Raw genomic sequence first — 19,208 nt, 5'->3', positions numbered from 1 at the left:
TTTCTCTCCAGTTGATTTTCAAAAATTTCTTCTAGATATTTTAATTGGCATTTTAGTGATTAATGATGAACTTCCTTTTTAATGTTTTAATGCATTTTTGTTTAGCACTTTTTGCCCTGCACTGTACCCTCACTTTAATTATTAAATTATTAAAACAAATGCATATTAATTATAGTTATATGTGTAATAATGTATAATATTCGTTCCTGATCACTTACTAATCACTTATTCCCTTTGACAAACTATTACCTTTTTTAAATTGCAACCTATGAACAGAACAGTTGTATAAATATAGCCTACAGGCAGATAAAAGGTTTCAACATTGCATGAATTAAGAGTCACAGAAACAAAATGTTGATAAGCATGCAATAAAATAAGACAAACAGGCAATACATTCATAAAACCTAATAATAAAGGAGAAAGTAAGGAGAAAAAAGTACATGGAGAAAAAAATCTGATATGTCATTATATAGAATTGGACATTTGTGGAGAAAAGGAAGCTAAATGAGAAATTTAAAAGAGAGGTGAGTAAGTAATCTTCAGTAATCTGTAAAAAATAAAGAAGTCACATAACCAAGTGTTTGATGCTGTGTGTGAAATAACAAAACATGTCCCTGAGGTTAAAGGAGTGTGTGTGGAGGGAACACAAGTTAACACAAATTAAATGTCAAATATCATGACTGCTGTGGTGCAGGACAGTGTGTTTTTAATCCTGGAACTGGTCCTGCATGCTTTTAGATATTTCCCTGCTTCAACACACCTGATTGAAATGATTGTTATCAAGCTTCTGCAGGGATGATCATATGAGTCAGGTGTGCTTGAGGAGGAAAACATTTACAGAACCAGGACTGAAAAACACTGATGTATAGGCCTACGCTGATGGAGAATTTCTACAACAGCCTTTAAAATGAAGCTGTTCAACCACTGATATAGTGATGCGTTCGGGTCTTTGTTTCCCTCTCCTCTCTCTGCTCCTCTCCCCTCCCTTCCCGGCCTACACACAGCCTCCTCCCCCCTGTAAACAGGCGAGATGACAAGCGCTGGTTCATCTTGTGCTCCATCAGTCGGATCAGGGAGTGCAGGCGAACAACACCCAGCGCACGGTTCAGGAGAGGACGACATTTAGGATTTAAGCCGCATCAGCTATGAACATCCTCCACGTTAAGTAGAAGCAAACGGAGCTCCCTTCACCTTAAAAACGCGTCGAGGATGAACGGCATCGCAGCGACAGCAGGATCGGCTTCTTGCCGTTTCGCCCACTATTTTGTTGTGTGCGGACTGGACGCAGAGACGGGCCTGGAGCCGGACGATGGAACAGGTGCAGTACATGTGCAATAAACACGAGAGATGTACCAACAGAAAGCCTTACTGCAGACATACACAGCCGATGATAACGTTTGATTATACTGAAGGTGAAACACTGACAGGCCTACTTATATATAGCCTATGTATGTGTGTGTGTGTGTGTGTGTGTGTGTGTTGGGGTGACATTTAAATATGTTTTGATTAGACGCCACATTTGTTTCTTTCACATCGTTGATGACAATTTAATGTTTACGATTATAGAAGCATGGACAAATTATTTTAATTGATTGATCTGAATATTTTGGCATGGTTTTGTTCAATTAACAAATCTCTGAACATATACAGTGGATTTTTGTTGTTGTTATGAAAGTGACATACACAAAAACACAAAATCCAAGAAAATGCAGAATTTCCTTTTAAATTTGATTGAATTTAATATAAGATTGATTCCATATTATCCCATGACTAAGACTATTCAGAGTGTTTTGATCAGATTTTTAAGACCCTTTTTGTAAAATTATTGAGAATATAGCTTTGGTTTTTGCAAGTCATTCACTGCTACACTTGGATAAGGAACACAGCAGAGTGAGATTTGAATAGAAAGAGGACGACAGCATCATATCCTGCTCAATAAAGCTGGGACACAGATGGATCTGCCAGTCAACTGTTCATGGTTAACCCAGGGCTATGTGATTTGATGTGATGTGTGTGTACGTGTGTGAGAGCGAGCGATGCCAGATTACACAGTTCTGAGTCTAAAAGCAGTGATAATCTCCCTATGATGGCTGATTTCAGACACACATGGTCCCTTCGCTTTTCTATCCAAAACACTTCTGTCATTTTCTCACCAATAAAACCAAAAGGAAGTTAAAGGGATGCTGTCAGTGTTGGGTGGATGTGGGGGTTGCCACGGTGACGGCAGCTGCAGTGATGCTGCCTGTGTCGAGGGCTCGTGATGGTTTATTTGCGTAGGATAACACAGTTAGAGATAGAGATATCAGGTGTGTGGTATTTTCTTCCACGCTGAGTTGTTGATGCTCGGCTCAATGAAGTGAGGACAGATTCACACAATAGTCCTGTGACGTCTGCACGTGTTCTGCTGTGTGTCGATACCTGCATCCTTACCCAGGTCTTTGTGATGGGATGAAAAAGAGCCATGTATGTGCTGAAAAACAACACCTTTCCTCAAGTCACTTCCAGGTTTAAGATATGGAGCACAAACAATAGTCACACCCTGTGTTCTTTGTAGCAGAAATGTAGCGCAGTTCCTCAGGGGAGAGGATGCCTGTAACTTGTTTTTTTTTGCCTCTTTCTGTCAACAACTCATTTGAATAATTGCTCTAATCGAGAAAGGAAAAAGTGTGTGTGTATATATAGGACAAGCTCTGTATCATTTGCTGGAAGGGAACACCGTAAAGTCCTGCTGTATTTCAAACTGCAGATTATATAGCTTTCTAACTGACCAGTGGGGGCTTTGATAGCTGGCTCCCTGCGGCGAGTGACAGCGCCACTGGCTCGTATATCCAAGCTCAACCAATCTGCTTATGTAACAGCAGGTCATCTCATGCCTGCTGCAGCGGGGGGGTTCTGCTCCTTTCAAGGGATTTCTGCATGGGGGTGAATATATTTGCCTTTGCATATATATATTCCATAAGCTGCAGTTGAGCAAGAGATGTTTATTCTTCCATGTACACCAGTCTTATAAAAGCTGAGATGTGTGAGGCTGCATAGTATCTCTTTATTGTGTGTGTGTAATTAGGGAAGGCCTACCGAGAGACAATCTGCTCTTGTTGGCTTCTCAATAGATGCCACTGTGTGTTTTCTGCCGCCTAATCAAATTTCACATGACGTTGCCTGTTGGAATGCTGAATGGCCGAGGCTTCAGCGCCCGTTCAGACCAGATGACTGTCACAGGGGGATGACATCAGTGGAGGGCGAGAACTCCCTGACTGAACATTTGAAGCTGATGTGTAGCCTACTGTTGAAATGACTGGAAAGACGTGAAACTATCTCGCACTTGTCTTATTTCTACAAGTGTAAGCAGAATATGAAGCCTGAGTCATTTTATTTTTAGGTTGTCAACACTCACTTTTATCCTTTTTTTTTTTTTTTCTTCTTATTTTAAGCATATCAGCTCAGCATCTCGTCCATGTCTCAGGCTGAGATGAAAAGCAAAATTTGTCTTTTTTTGTTAGTTTTTGTTGTACGATTCACCTTCAATGAAAGGACTAATCTGTAATGGAGAGACAGCGTGATTTCAATTTTTTTAGATGAAAAGGACTCTATTATTACATTTGCTGTCATTTTAATCCCTTTCCACTTTTAATATCTGTCCTCGTCCACTCATGAAATGATGTAATGAACCGGATGTTTTGGGGATATTTCAGCAGCTGAATATGACAGATGTCTACCTCTATGGATGTTTAATCAACCCTGATGAGGTGCTCCTGTTTTAGGGATGGACGACCACTTGGGGCCATAACTCTTTGTGATGAATGTCTGAACTATGAAGTCAATATGAAACACTTTTTTGTTTTTGTTTTTCATCCAAAAATACTCACAATGTTGATTCTACAGCAACAGTAATGAGGACTTTGACAAGTAGACAGCTGAAACAATGGAAATTAATTGGTAACTATTTTTTATAATCAAGTAGTAGTTTAATTGATTTAAAACAAAAATAGCAGGATTTCAATCGTGAGAATGTGCTGTTATTTTGGGTATTATGTGATAATAACTGAATATATTTGGGTTTTGAACTACTGGTTGGACAAAACAAAACAATATTGAATTTTAGGAAATAGTGATGAACATATAGACCAAACATTAAACTATTAAAATAATCTGCAGATGAATGAATAAAGTAAACAGTTATTAGTTGCAGCCTCACAGATGATGTTAAGAGTTTTGCCTCTCAGGAAACCTGCTAATTACAGCTTGAAACAGGAATTTAAGCTTTTATTCAAACACTAAAACAAACCCCCCTCTTTCTCTGCTCTGTTAACACAGACAGGGAGAGACTCTGGTTTGTATTTAGGTGGAATCTCCTGTCCAGAGGATAGTGGGTTTCAATCAGGTCGGCTGCTAAAATTTGGTGTGACGTAACCGCTGACGAGCTTTGTCTTGATGGCTATCTTTGAGGCCATGGCAGGAATAGCTACCATGGCAACTAGTAGTCCTCCTGAAGCTCAATTCTGCCTCTCAGTGCCAATTTGTATCCTTAGCAAAGAGCATTGACTCCCCCTCTCATCACAGTGATCTATTAGCTTCTGTCTCCCACCTACCAGTCTGACTCAGTTTAACTTGAAGTGGTGCTCCTTTCTCACTCGGCCTGCAGCACTGTTTCGTCCCTGCGGTTCCTGTGCGTCATCTCATAGGCAGGTGAGGTGGGATGTGTCTAAGTGCTGAATGAGTGCGTCATGGCTGGCAGCTGAGAGAACACAGTTTTCCATTTTCAGTTGTTTTTGTTCTTGTAATGCAGTGATGTGAGTTACAGCTGAACCCTGGGAGTCTATAGGAATACAGTGAAGAGTACTGTTCAAGGGCATCCCCTCCGAAAGTGGATGAATAATGAAAGTCCCTCATTCACTACTGGCAGTCTCTTTCTTCTGCCTGCTATCTCCTCTCCACACACTCAGGCTCACACAGACAGCACTCAGATTGTAACTGGAGCTACAAGCTGACACAAGGAGAAACCTGAGCCTGGCAGGACAATGCGTCAAATATGTGCACCTATGTGAATTTAGGAATACATTTCCTGCATGCACTGCAATTTCAGTCATTCAAACATGTAGAGAAATCTCTCATCCTTTCTCCTGAGCACATTTCTATTTTGTGAACTTCTAAGAAGCGTAAAGATGTTTCCTACCGCAGCGTGTCAGGACTGAGGGCTACTGCACTGCTTTCTCAGTCTATCTCTATGGTAATGAGTTGAGTTACATAATCCTTGGCAGGGTCTTTTGCTGTAGAGTGGCCCTTGATGTTGACAACAGATTAACTTTTTTTTTTTTTACTTTTTTTTTTACAGTCTTAGACAAGGTCGCACTGTTCGTGCTTTTTCATAAATCTTTTCAAAAAGTCTTTTTGTCATTTTGTGATGTCCTCTGTTGTGTTCTCTCTGTCTTTTCTGATTCAGCAGTGAAGAAGGTTAAAGGTCACTCTTGTAACACATCTATCTTTTTACTCTGTCTCTGCGTCTCTTACAGGGGAGAGCTTTGAGCAGAGCCCCATTCGGCGGTCCTTTAAGTCGAGGGTCCTGGTTCACTACCCTGAAAACACAGAGAAGAACCCCTTCAATAAAGATGCTGTCAACATGGTGAGATTTAGGATTTCACACAAATGTTCATTTATTGTCTCAACAGTTGATTGAATAGGGAAGGAAATGATGTGCCATGTTTGAAGGGTGAATGTTTTGTAGCTCTTTTAACCAGCGAAAATGAATTATGTTAAAAATAACAAAGGAGACATGGCAACAAAATCATCAGGAACAAAAGCATGCTAGGAGCCGTGTATTTATATACTTACAGAAAAGGTGTTCATTGTTCTCTGTTGGAAAAGCAGGTCAGGATGATGAAAGCATGAGCCTCAAAAGATTGCCGTTACATGGAAATTAATTCATTTCTATATCCTATCTCGTTTTGCTTGCTTCAGAGACAACACTGTATTTTATGTTATGTATTTATGGTATCAGTAGTATTTATGATCTCATTAAATGTTTTCAATGTTTTAATTTCATGTTGAAATTATTTAAATAATCAATGGTCATTTTTATACAAATATGCAAAAACATGTGACAGTTGCACAAATACAGGATACCATCTTTTTCTGATTTTCTCTTAAGAAATCATTTTACCTTGGATCAATTCGGTTTTTGAATTTAAAACATTTCCAGAGCAACATAAAGCCAATGCAAGAATCAGCTTTTTGCCAATTTCCTGTTTTTCTATTTTTTCAAGCTTAATTTTGTCAGTTATCTTTGCACTGCCATCCTGTTCCCTAATAACAGGAGAGTCTATTCCCTTTTAAATTGTCCCAGAAAGGCTTTAATTTCCGTGCGACCAAAAACCAAAAGAAGCGAATGGTTTAGAAAATCCACTGTTTTTATGCACTATATCAGTTATTGATGTAATTGTTATGATTTATTTCTACTTCAGCCATTTTAATCTAAACCCTCTCGTACATCTTCTCCTTTCATTCCTCCTTTTTCTATACTACTTGGTCCTTAGCTTTGCATGCCGAGGGGTCTGTCCTTCCGCACTCAAGCAGACAGACTTGATTCTCATTTCCACTCCTTCACTATTGCTTTTGAAGACGGCACGCATTCTTACGGCTTTGTCCACACTTACTATGAGGAGGTGACCAGTGCTCAGATCATCACGGCCATGCAGACACTCTACCAGATGCATCATGTAGAGCACCACTCCTCATCATCTTCATCCTCTCCCTCGTCCTCGTCTTCATCTGCCTCCTCGCCCTCCACCTCCAGCATGGACTCGCTTGTGAGCAGCTTGGATGAGTCGGACGCCGAGTCTCTGGCTGGGGTTTCCTCCTGCCTGGGCTGCGCAGGCTCCTTTGACCCAGCACGTGACACCCTGTATGTGTCCAAAGCCCTCTGCCTCCTCACACCGCTCCCCTTCCTTCAAGCTGCTCGCCAGTTCCTATGTCAGCTGCACCAGGCTGTGACGTCGCACACAGCCCCACCCCTCCCTCTGGAGAGCTACATCCACAACATCCTGTACGAGGTACCCCTGCCTCCGCCCGGAAGGTCACTGAGGTTTCACGGAGTACAGGGACCCATCTTGTGCCAGCGGCCCGGGCCAGGTGAGCTTCCGCTTGGGGAGTACCCCCTTGGAGAGGCATTCACCCTGCTCGGTGTGGACAATATGGTTCAACTACTTACCTGTGCACTTCTGGAGACACAGGTTCTGCTCTGCTCTCATGGTAAGCACTCTTCACTTCATCATCAATTAACATGATTGAAATGACACTCCAAACATGAAACAACAATATAAACATTTGTTGATCATCTCAATGCAAATCAAGTCATTGTCAGAGTAAGCAGAGTTTAAGGGAGATATGATTAATGTTATTGAGACATTTGTTTTAAAACAGTATTAAGAGCATCTCCAGTAATCTATCAGTTTTTTGCAGAATTTGGCTGCACAAAGTGGTAATATGGCTTTTTTTTTTATTTTTATTTTTTACATCTTGTAAGCTTTTTAAAATGGTTATGTAATGTAAATGTGGAATAGAAATAAACAAGCTTGACACAAAATGAAAACAGGCTTTACACATTAAGTTAGTCACACATGTAACCTACAGTAACAACATGATAGATGAGTTAAATACTGTAGCTGTAATTGTAGGAATCTAACTTAATGAGAAAAGTGTGTCCTCAGTGAATAATTTGGGATGTCATCTGTAACACGTAAACAAGAATATGATTGAAATATCTCTATAAGGAACTCAAGTGAACAGCTTGATTTAAAATTCCTTGAAAATTAAGTTTTCCTGGCTGTATTGCAGCTGATTCATTCGTGCTTATCATCGTTCTCGCTCTTGTTTTTCTCATCTCCTCAGACTACCAGCGTTTGATGACCGTGGCAGAGAGCATCACCACCTTGCTATTCCCATTCCAGTGGCAACACATCTACCTGCCAATCGTCTCTGCACCGTTACATCACCTGCTGGACGCTCCTGTACCGTTCCTGATGGGCATTCATCGCAGAGAAGGAGCTCAGCGATCCTCCCTCCACCTACCACATGAGGTACAACGCTAAACACAACATGTTTAAAAGCATCCACAGTTTTCCCGTGTGAACATGCCGCTCAGAGTTTCAGGATTGTGCAGGAGATTCATACAAAAAGATAAATGCTTTTGTCAAACTGAAACGTTTTTCCAGCCATTCGCTAATCTCCTCCATTCTGCGTGCATGGGAATTTGCCCTCAGCATCCGGCCTGTCGAACCGAGACGATGCATTTCCTCAGAGCTGCCCCACGCTTTCACAAATCCAATCCTGCAATCCAAGATCACTTTATGCTGCATGAATATCTCGCTGAAGCCTCTTTGAAGTCGCTCTGCCCCAGAAAGGAGGCAGTAGAAAGACAGCTCGGGGGGATGAAAGCAAAACCGCAGAGCAACAGAGATCCAGAATAATGGGACTGGCTGAATAATTAATGTGAATTAGGGGTCGCCACTTATTTCTTGAGTTGTGTAGTTTAATTTATGGGTGGCAATTAGCAAGAAACGGGGAAATATTTTAATAATACATGTATAATTGTTTGGAATTACTTGAATGTAACAACAATACATTTAAGCAGTCTTCCATAATGTTGATGTGCAGGGAAAACCCAGTTTAGAAGTGGGGAAACTGAGCCCTGAATCTGTTGTTGCATCTATGACTGTGGTTCCTTTCTTTGCCTAAATATCCTCTTTGAGCCAAATAGATGATGCACAGACATTATAAAGGAAATGAAGGCTAGTAGAATGAAGCTCCTCTGTCTGCTCCACAGTACATCTCCAAACTTCCCCCGAGGCTTTTAAGCTGACAGTCTGAGGTTACTCCTGACGGTTGTGTAGCTGCTGACTGCTTACAAAGGCTTTTTCTTTTTTTAAATCAGTGCCTGCCTTTTTCCCAAAGTGTGATTATTCATTGCTCAGCAGCTTCATGGGAACAGCTTTTTCACAGTTGTATTTGTTTGCTGGTGCAGTAGCCTGATTTGTGCCCGTTTCCACAGATTCTCCTGTTGCAGTGATAACAGTAATCGTTTAGATAATCCTCCACATTAATATCCTCCATGCTAATATCCTGGGAGGGTTTATAACAGTGAAATGCCAAGAATCTAATAAGGAAATGTAAATCTGTATGTGTGATCTTAATTGGGTGTTTCTACACTTGTCCCAGTGCTGTTAAAGCTTGCTCACTTTGCCTACGTGATATGTATAAGAGCATGTGCGTTGCGACGGGTTAAAGCTATAATCATTATCTGATGGACGAGCCAGGTGAGAACATTGTGTTTTATTGCTGAAGTCAGTTGTTTGCATGTTATTCACTGTCATGTCTGTTTTCCTGTGCAGGCCAACCTGTGTTTTGTGGACATTGACAACCACTTTGTCGAAGCCCCCGAGGACCTGCCCGTTTTTCCAGACCAGACCGAGCTAATCCAGGAACTGAGTGAGATACTGCTGCGTTTTGGGCTCCCTCCACAGGGAAGCGTGATCACTAAGCCCACCTCCACCACTACCACCTCCCCTCGTCTAAGCAGCCTAGTCCTGGAGGATCTCATGGAGGACAGAAGGAACGGCAACCTCGGAGGCGAGGAGCTGGCGGTGCTGGAGAGGCTGCAGGCTCTGGCAAGGAGGTGCGGAGGAGGGAAAATGTCAGATGGAGAGAAGATGCTGGGACACGTGTTGGAAGAGGAGGAGGAAGAGCTGAAGGTTGCAAAAATGAACATTCAGCTGAGGGAGGTGTTTGCCGGACGTTTTGCTGCCATGTTTGGCAGGTATGAGGAGTTTGTCATCCACAGCGCTCTTGATTTGGACTCCTGGTTGAGCAACAGAGAGGGGACATTCAGCTTCGACAAGGTACTAGAGAAGATGTTAGTGCGCAGCTTCAGTGGACAGATCTAATAAACTTCTGTGTTTATCTTTAAATAGATATGTAATGATCATTTCTCTGTGTTAGTGAAATACTTTTCGATTGAGACAGAAACATTTGGTTTTGAATGTTTCAGGGTTCCTTCCTCTCTGCTCAGCCTGCGACCCACTTGCACTTCTTATCCCGGTTCCTGGAGACCTCCATGTTTTCATCTTTTGTGGATGGGAAGGTGATATCTCGCTGGGCTGACAGGGAGCCGCTTCAGCAGCTGTTTGACAACCGCCTAGAGAGAGAACGACTGTATGACACTGACGAGGAGGATTCCCACGGCTGTCACTACAGGAAGTGCACCATGCTCTTTGAGTCAGGTACTGTGAGAGCACTCATAAACAAAATACTTTGAAATAAAGTACATCGTGCATACGGCTGCAGGTACAAGAATACTGTAAATCCTTATCGTAAAATGTATGGCTCAATAGTCCAACCTCTCTTGATTTCTATACGATTTAATGTATATTTGTCAGTGAAGTGCAAGTTTACAATGACAAATATACGATTAAAAGGCTGTACATTTGAATGACAAATTACAACTAATAAAGATCAGGATATTTCAGCAGTTTCCTCTCAGCATTTACATATTGTTGTACAGCAAGAAAATAAATTCAAACCTCCATTGGTGGATTGATCTGAATGATGTGATTTGAAGTGAATGCCAGAGGAAATCTGCCAATCTGACACCATCTGCTCGCCTGTTTGGGGTTATATGTTGATTATGTTGCTCGGCCTCTCTGACAACATCGTTATTGTTCTCTCTCTCCTCTGTGAAACGTGGGGAAAATGTTTTGTAACTCATAGAATATTTAACTGTTGCAACTACTGTAGTAGCTGATGGAAATATTTCTCCAGTGGAAATTGAAATAATCTGTAATAAAACAAACAATTGGACAATCTGTTAAAATGGGGAATAGTTGAACTAGAGAGGGGTGAACTAAAGGATGTGGTGGGGGCTGAGAGTTATGTAAGGGGAGGACAGTGCTGTATGTCCTGTAAAAACTGCTTTAAAATGTCCGCTTTGAAGTTCTGCCAGCCTCTCTTCAGACAATGCAGTATGTGCATCGTATCTTGCCGTATCACTGTATTCAAAATTTAGACTCATATATGCATTGTCTCTAAGTAGTTCTATCAGTTACATTTTTCCACCCATTTTGGTTTATACTATTAGACCACTGGTATGCTCCAGTCTTCTGAGTCTAATGTTTGTGTAAGTAGTGACATAAAATGTCATCCTCTCTGGAAATGTCTTTATCGTCACTTTCATGACTCCCTTTTTATCTACAGCAGACAGTCCTGCAGCAGGCTCTTAATTATTGCTGCATTTGTATCTGCAGCCCAGTCCATTGAGTGCAGACTGCTGAAGGCCGACCACACTGCCATACACCCTCACCTGCTGGACATGAGGATCGGCCAGGGTCGTCACCAGCCGGGTTACTTTCCTAAACTGCAGGCTGATGTGCTGGCACAGGGACAAAACACAAACAAGTGAGCCTGTTTATGTTGTTGTTCAGTGAATTTTAACTGTGATTCCCAATCAGAGGTACTTGTCCCCCCAGTCCAGGGGGGAACTCGCCTAAATAAGATTTAAACTGGTATGATGATTAACTCTATGAAATGTGATGTCACAATAACCAGTAAGCCACCAAAGGCTGCACAGTACACACCAACACCCTGGCACCATGTTATGATTGAGAGTACATGGAAAACTAGTAAGCAAGTGTGCTATCAAAATAGTTAACTAATGGTTATCATAAAAGGGGGAAATCTACAAGCATTTGAAGGTTACCCACAAGTAATTTTATAAACTATAAAATAATAAAGTCTACTTCTATTTTTTACCCACCAACACAAACACACACACACACACACACACACACACACACACACACACACATGCTTTAACTGCAGAAACAAAGGTTACTTGTGTGTAATTGTGAATTTGATTTGATGTCACCTGAACAGGTGGTCCAGTCGTGTCACAGCATCACGCAGGACCAACCCCAAGAGATCAACAGTCTCAGAGCACTCAGGAATGGACAATGAACAGAGACAGGTACTTGCATGTGATCAGACACAGACACAGACACACAAACACTTCATGAAGCTAATGTCTGATTTATTACCTTTTTGTTTATTCACCAGAAGCACACATTCATGAGGAAGAACCTCCGTCAGTCTAAGTTACTTGACCCGTCACCTCAAGCCGTCACTCAGACTCATCGAGAGTTTGTTGACGGGCTGCTGAGCGAGTGTCGTTTGAAGGTGAGAGCACTCTGTGCGTGATAACGGAGGCACTGTTGATGTCACTACCTGTTCAAGGTTAACGCCATAATGTTCCCTGGCTTTGTAGACTAAACGGATGTTGATGGAGAGGATGGGGAAGGAGAGTGTGGAACTGGGTCAGGGTGAAGCCAACATCACAGGCCTGCAGGAAAATACACTCATCCATGGTCTGTGTGACTTACTGGAGAGAACCTGGGGCCACGGTCTGCATCTGAAACAGGTCAGACATGGACTTTAACAAGCCTCACCAGCTCAGATGACCTAAAAAGCATCTGGACTGAACTGTGAGCAAATACACATCATGCACATGAACACACAGAGAAGACTGTGTAAACAGGTTGAGTAATGACAAGTGTTTTTTCGTTCTGAACAGGGGAAGTCTGCTCTTTGGTCTCATCTGCTTCACTACCAGGCGGCCCAGGGGAAGACGGAGACACCAGCTGAGTCTCCAGGTCAGAGCACAACCCTACTGATTTGTTCTTCTTGTGTAAATCACTGAGTTAACAGTTGAATGATCATTGGTGCTAAATTTGCTTCGTTTAGGGTTTAACAGTTCAGAGAGGAAAGGGTTTGACGATGGTGCTCCCATCCTGAGAGGATCACTAATACAGGATATGAGGTAACATGAAGAGGGCTGTATGTGTGTGATATAAACTAATAAGATTTATGTTTGTTTCAAATGAGTTATTAAATACAATATTAGGGAAAAAAATGAACATCAGGGTTTTTTTCCCCTCACTGCAGCCTTTCTGCTTTTGTTTCAGGTTTATCCAGACCATGAGTGAGGGTCTGTCTGAGGTGGGACAGGCCAGGGCCTGGATCCATCTGGCTCTGGAGAAGAAAATGTTATCCCAACACCTTAAAGAGCTGCTTACAAACCAGGAGCTGCTCAGGTCACAAATGATGCATGATTATTCTACTGCTAAGCCAACACAAGTATAATATTTTGGATTAAGTCCCATAACTCTGACTCTTACACTCTCTGCATGTCACCTGACAGGCAGCTGTATAAACCCCATGCATTTCTGCTCTGTGAGGAAGAAAGGGAGCAGTTTTTATTCCACCTGCTTTCTCTCAACACTGTGGACTACCTCTGCTTCACACGTGTCTTCACCTCCATTAGTAAGTAAACTTTAGCAGAAAAAAATACAACATAGGTACTGCAGGTGTTTTACAAATTTCTCCACAATAATGAGAAATCCACATGAATTTGGTCAATTAAGATATGAAGAAAATTAATAATTTGTGTAAACATTTGCTTTGGGTGTCTTGTGTCTCTCTAGGTATTACATACCGTGTTGTGATAATACCCATGAAGAAGCTCAGCATTGCGATGGCAACAGTTGACCCCTGGGTGTGTGTGTCAGGAGAAATGGGTGATTCAGGAATTAGACAGATCCCTAAGACCACACAAGAAATTTTTTTCCAGGTTTGTATTAACAACTAGACAGTCAGGTCTACATGCATTTAAACAATACTGATTGCCCACATCTCTACTAGAAGCACTATGAGACTGTACCATGGATTTATATATTATATTTGTCTTACAGTTGTACATTCATGGACTATATAGTGGTTCTGTGAATTAAATGCTAATGTCAGCATGCTAACATGCACACAATGACAATGCTAACATGCTCATACTATGTAGGTATAATGTTTGTCTTGTTCAACATCTTAAGTTAGCGTGTTAGCATTTAATAATTAGCACTAAAACACTCAGCTGATGGCTAAAAAAGCAACATCACTGACTGGTGTTAATTATTTTTTTTGGTCAGTGCAAGAACCTCGGCAGACTGAGCACCCTGCAGCTTGGACAGGAGAACTCGGGCTTGCTGGCCAAGTGTCTTATTGACTGTGTGATGGTGTACAATGAGATCACTGGACACACCTACAAGTAAGATTCATCCCTTGACCTTGGTCTCATCAGAAAAAGTTGACTGTGCAACAATGTGTTTGTGGAAAGCAGCTGTGATAATGCATTTACTATACATCTTAATGTCCTGCCTGTCAAACACTGGATGTCCTAGCTTCCTTGAACGCTCTCCTGTGAATATTTTTCAAAATAACTGTTTACAGTTGCTTTATCACATGACAATAACATAGCAAAATAAACCAGCTGTTGCTGGTAGATGGGAAATAAATCTAGAGAAGAATTGTATGTAAAACATGTCAAACCAACAATATGGTTATTGAAGTTACTTAGAAAAATTATCAATCACCACACTACGTTAGCGGATAAGAACAGACCTGTCCTTGTACAATAAGTCAGGTTTTTTTTTCATGTTGTATACAATGAAACTCTTTCTTTCCTGTCAGGTTCCCATGTGGCCGATGGCTGGGGAAAGGCGTGGGCGACGGCAGTTTGGAGAGAGTTCTCATTGGACAGCTGGTGTCACCTGGCGGAGAGGAGGATGCTCGGAGGTGCACAGGGACACCTCCGGAGCTGGCCTCTCCCTCTCAGAGCATGCGGACAGTATTGGGATCGCTTGGCAACCGTACTAGTGCGTACTGACAAAGAACACATTCTTTAACATAATAGCTGACCTACTCGTTATTAAGCTTTATAGTAATAACAGATTCAGCTGCGGTATCACCTTTCCGTCTGTGTTCTTCTTCCATTATGTTTTTCATCCTCATGTTTCTATTTATAACTATTCTCCCTGTGGCTTTCTTATCTCTTGTCAGGAGTGCTGTCTGTTGAAGTACACGAAGACATGAGGGAGGCGGCAAATAACCTTGTCAAACACTTCCACAAACCTGAACAAGAGGTATGTGACTGTAATATTGTGTGTGTCCCCTCGATGGAGCTCCTACATTCATTTAACCTGTTGGCTCACACTGTCGTTTTTAATACAGGATCAGCAGAAATAAAAACTGAATCTTTTATGTAATGTCGCAAAGTTTAAAGGGAAAGTAATGATCACTGACAGACTCAGCTAAAATGGGGAGAAAATGGTTAATATAAATAAGAGCATCTCTGCAGCGATGTGTTAGACTAGGCAGCCCACTGCAAGTGTTTTTTTTTTATCTACAGCATGGTTCATTACCCCAGCCTGGGCTTCATTTGGGCTTTTTTGTGTATCACTTTAGCCTCTCTCATCTCAACCGCAAGTTAAAAGCACAGCAGACACTTGACGGATCACTTTACGTTATCTGTAATGGACCTCCGGTTCAGTTTGTAATCATATTTTTTCTAGCAGGCCAGATAGTGCTCAGGACAATACCTCTGCGCAAGCGTCAGTGTAGAATTCTCTGCTCGGTGTTGTTTATCTTCTGTTAGTACAGCAAATAACAGAGGAGCCTTTTTAAATCTAAAAAATAAACAAATTGTTCTCTGCTGTGGAGGATTTTGGAAAATTGCAGTTTTCTGTCTCTCATGTGAGGGAATTTACTGAAGCTGAAAGATGAGCCTTTTGTTCAAAGTATCTACATTAACCTCAGGTCTCATTTCTCTCTTCGCAGAGGGGAAACTTGACAGTCTTGCTATGTGGTGAAGGAGGCCTGGTGCTTTCTTTGGAGAAATTCCTCCTCCATGGGTTTAAATCCAACCGTCTTTTCCAGAGGAATGTGTTTGTTTGGGACTTCGTGGGTAAGTACTGTGTATGTGTGGGAGCTTGTTAAAGTGATGTTTAATTTCTTACTGATATGTCTCCTGTCTCCATCTAGTGGCGGGGAAATTAATTTGACCTATCAAATTACACGCAACTAAGCATGATAGATGTTTTCTTTTTGTAACTGTATTCTAATAATTTGTTAGCTAAAACTATCACCAACTCTTTCCCACAGAGAAGGCAGTGGTTTCCATGGAGACAGATGATCAGATGGGTGACCTGCATGGATCAACACTGACAAAGGGTCTACCCTGCGACTCATTGTGCCATTATGTCAATGCAATCAATGCCTCACCCCGAAACATTGGAAAAGAGGGCAAGTTCCAGCTGTTCGTGTGCCTGGGAATCAGGTGAGTGGTCTGAATTTGAAAAATAAGTTTTTAAAAAGTCACAGAGAACAACTCTCAGGTACACCTGAGCAAAAAAACTGAAGAAATGTTGATTTATATTTAAACCTGAAAAGAGTCAGAAAATGATTTAAAGCATCCTGGTTGTTGCATTGTTTTGGGCAAAGGTCAAACGGTTTCCTTCCTGAGACTCTGAGAAAGTAGCCTGCTGCATGACGGCACTCAGAGATTTTCTCATACTAACCCCCTTACGTAACATACAGTTTGGGAAGTAACATGTCAGTCTTCGTTTTGTAGTAGCTGAGCATTGATCATGCAGAACAATCTTCAAAGAAGCTCTGATCAGTTGTGGCTGTCGCATTTTTTTTCATAGCCAAATCAATTAACAAGCCTAGCTGTTTTAAAGGGGAAAGTAGTGAAAGGACTGAAATGATTCTGTTTTTAAATCGGCTAACCCCCGTACAGGCTTTAAATTTTACAAATTAAATTATGCATGTGTAGTTTAGGACCATCATTAATCTGTCGTCTTGGCAGGGACCGGCTTTTGTCTCAGTGGCTCCCCCTGCTGGCGGAGTGTTCCCTGACAGCGCGGACCTATGAGGAAGGCGCTCTGCTGCGGGACCGTGCTGCTGTCCACTCCCTGTCCCGCATCCTACACACACTAAATGAGTTCACCATCACACTGGAAACAGCGCTGGTCAAAGGGGTTGACCTCTGACCCTGATGGATAAGCACTGTAGTATATTGGCCCCTGTACGTAACCTACTGCAGGAATGCTGATGGGTTAAAATATACATCTTTCCATGTGCTGGGAAAAGAAAAATGTGACTTTATGATGAAATGGACAGAGGACCTGACTAAGTCGCTGGCAACTCAAGCTGCAAACATATTGCCTTGTTCACTGATGTAAATGTCTTACATACTGTATTTGCTTCAGGAAATAGTCTGATTTTCCTATGCTTGTTTACACTGTGAAATTCTGTTTCCTCAAGGAGAAATGGAGTCATTCATAATCTCACATTGACAGTACATATCTTCACAGCTCACACCATTTACTGTACCTGAACCCTAAGACAACTATAATTCTCCTCCTCCTGCTGTATTGCTTGCACTTGAATTTTAAACTAAGCACATGCATGGCCAAATCTGTTTATGTCTCAGTGTGTTGTGATCTGAAATATCAGGACCCAGGCCTTACTATATCAACATTTTCTTGACTTTAATTCATTGGATATCTTAGTAAATATACTATGAAACAATGTTCTCAGTCTATATTATAATTAATCTGTTATCTTATTATGCTCTTGTTATACTGTGTAACGTCTGGCCTTTTTCTCATTGTTAAATTCAGTTTGGGGTCACATGCTGAACAGAGCTGTGCTCATGAAATCCTCGGTGGGTTAAACACTGAAACCAAATTGGTGTCCCCGTTGTGTCAATTCAAATAGTCTTTGTCACTTTATCAGAAAGCTTTTTTTCCCCCTCCTTTCACATTGTAAATATTTTGCTTCTTTAGATCTTTGATAGATTTGTGCCCATTTGTTATTATGGTGTAATGAATTTGTGGCATATTTTCTGTGTAAAGGCATCCTGTTTGAGTCTGTATAAAATAATAGATTCCACTATGGGCACACTTTACTGATTAAGTGGATAAATAGTCATGCTGTTTGTTTCTAAACTGTTCAATTGTCTTTGCAAAGTTGAGACAATAATTAGAGCACAGGTTCTTAAAACTGCTAGGTATTATGTTGATGTTGCATTTGATTTAACAGTTGAATAATTATGAAAATGCTGTCTCCTGCACTGTTCTGCAAGCACTACGTAACCCCCCAATGACCAAGCCTCTATTATCATTTAAATACAGATTAGAGAAAGCAATAATGAATTGTTATTTATGAAATGTGTTGTCAAAGATTAAAGTTAATATTGACATAACTGACATGTCTTGGTATTGTTTTTTTGTGCTATTATATTATAAAATATGTGATGTCTGAAAAAACGATCATATTTTCACACTAACAAGTGATCTGTTTCAAAATTAAAACTGATTTCATGTGATTTTTAAAGGGAATTTGACCTTGTTTTGCAGTGCCCACTAACAGAGGCCCCTTAGAACAAGTAAAGTCTGTTTTATTTGCATAACCCAATATCTCAAATTGCAAATTTGCCTCAGGGTGCTGTATAATCTGTACAGCAATCCAACATCCTCTGTCCTTAGACCCCCGATTCGAACAAGGAAAAACTCCCTAACAAAAAAACCCTCCAAACAAACAACCTTTGTTGTAGAAAAATGGAAGAAACCTCAGTAAAAATCAGTCTGAGGGTGTTGGCATTGTTATAGTGGTTTTGGTGTCACAGCTATTACATGTGAAAACACCCTCCTACACAGGACGAGCCAGTATGAGTGCATGTACAGTGTATGGTGATCAAATTCAGTGAACGTGAAGTAAAATCCACCTAAATGAAGAGAGTGATTTTGTGTGACAGAGAGACAAACTTTAAGGTTGGTTGATTACAACATTGTCCTTGCCTGTATAGTACTATGACGGAGAGAGAAATGAGTAGGCTATTTGAACTGTTTTAAAACTGCAGTTGAGTGCTAGGTCTGTTTATTTTGACCACTATCTACAATTTAAGGCCCCATAATAGCCATGTAGAGTTCACAAGAAGATTTTCCACATTTTGCTAGTGACAACAACATACACAGCAGTAACAGTAGGATGACGGATGTGCTTGTATGAAAAGCAAAAAACAGTGATTGGGTGCCCTGAGATCACCACTGGGTGGAGACTATGTTTCTCCTACCTTTCATTTACAACTAATCTGGTCTGTTGTCACGCAATTGAGATCAACAAAGCGCGTCTCCCTGCTAGACGCCGAGCCCCCTAAAAACCGTCGGCCTCTAGACGGGCCATCTGGCGCTTTGTAGTAAAACGACAGACTCCGCCCCTCTGCTTACATTCTCCAATGTGCCATGGCAACTGGGGCCGAGCCCCCTGTTCCCGCG

The 19,208-nt window shown here is 41.3% G+C and overlaps 1 protein-coding gene across 2 annotated transcripts; it reads left to right on the top strand.

Annotated features, from left to right (window-relative positions):
• Nucleotides 1–1,105: 1,105 nt before the first annotated feature.
• On the top strand, nt 1,106–18,111 carry LOC133982101 (DENN domain-containing protein 5B-like). 2 transcript variants are annotated; one of them, XM_062421020.1, is made up of 21 exons: nt 1,106–1,318; nt 5,511–5,620; nt 6,660–7,245; nt 7,885–8,072; nt 9,384–9,890; nt 10,040–10,271; nt 11,292–11,442; nt 11,920–12,010; nt 12,100–12,219; nt 12,308–12,460; nt 12,614–12,692; nt 12,784–12,859; nt 13,005–13,133; nt 13,241–13,362; nt 13,524–13,669; nt 14,019–14,137; nt 14,560–14,744; nt 14,929–15,011; nt 15,706–15,832; nt 16,030–16,204; nt 16,736–18,111. In XM_062421020.1, the coding sequence occupies exons 1-21, from the start codon at nt 1,210–1,212 to the stop codon at nt 16,917–16,919; spliced, it is 3,672 nt and encodes a 1,223-aa protein (XP_062277004.1). In that variant the 5' UTR covers nt 1,106–1,209; the 3' UTR covers nt 16,920–18,111. The 2 variants fall into 2 exon arrangements, with proteins under 2 accessions (XP_062277004.1, XP_062277003.1); XM_062421019.1 differs by having other exon boundaries at nt 6,531–7,245.
• Nucleotides 18,112–19,208: the final 1,097 nt, after the last annotated feature.

Source organism: Scomber scombrus, chromosome 6, assembly GCF_963691925.1.
Source record: "Scomber scombrus chromosome 6, fScoSco1.1, whole genome shotgun sequence".
NCBI lineage: Eukaryota > Metazoa > Chordata > Actinopteri > Scombriformes > Scombridae > Scomber > Scomber scombrus.
This window is presented reverse-complemented; position numbering and strand designations above follow the sequence as displayed.

Bases quoted from the DNA above. Each gene is read 5' to 3' on its own strand.
- LOC133982101 (XM_062421019.1), top strand. From the start codon at position 1,210: ATGAACGGCATCGCAGCGACAGCAGGATCGGCTTCTTGCCGTTTCGCC. The intron at 12,860-13,004 runs GTAACATGAAGA...CTTTTGTTTCAG, and splicing joins TCACTAATACAGGATATGAG to GTTTATCCAGACCATGAGTG. The intron at 16,205-16,735 runs GTGAGTGGTCTG...TCGTCTTGGCAG, and splicing joins TTCGTGTGCCTGGGAATCAG to GGACCGGCTTTTGTCTCAGT.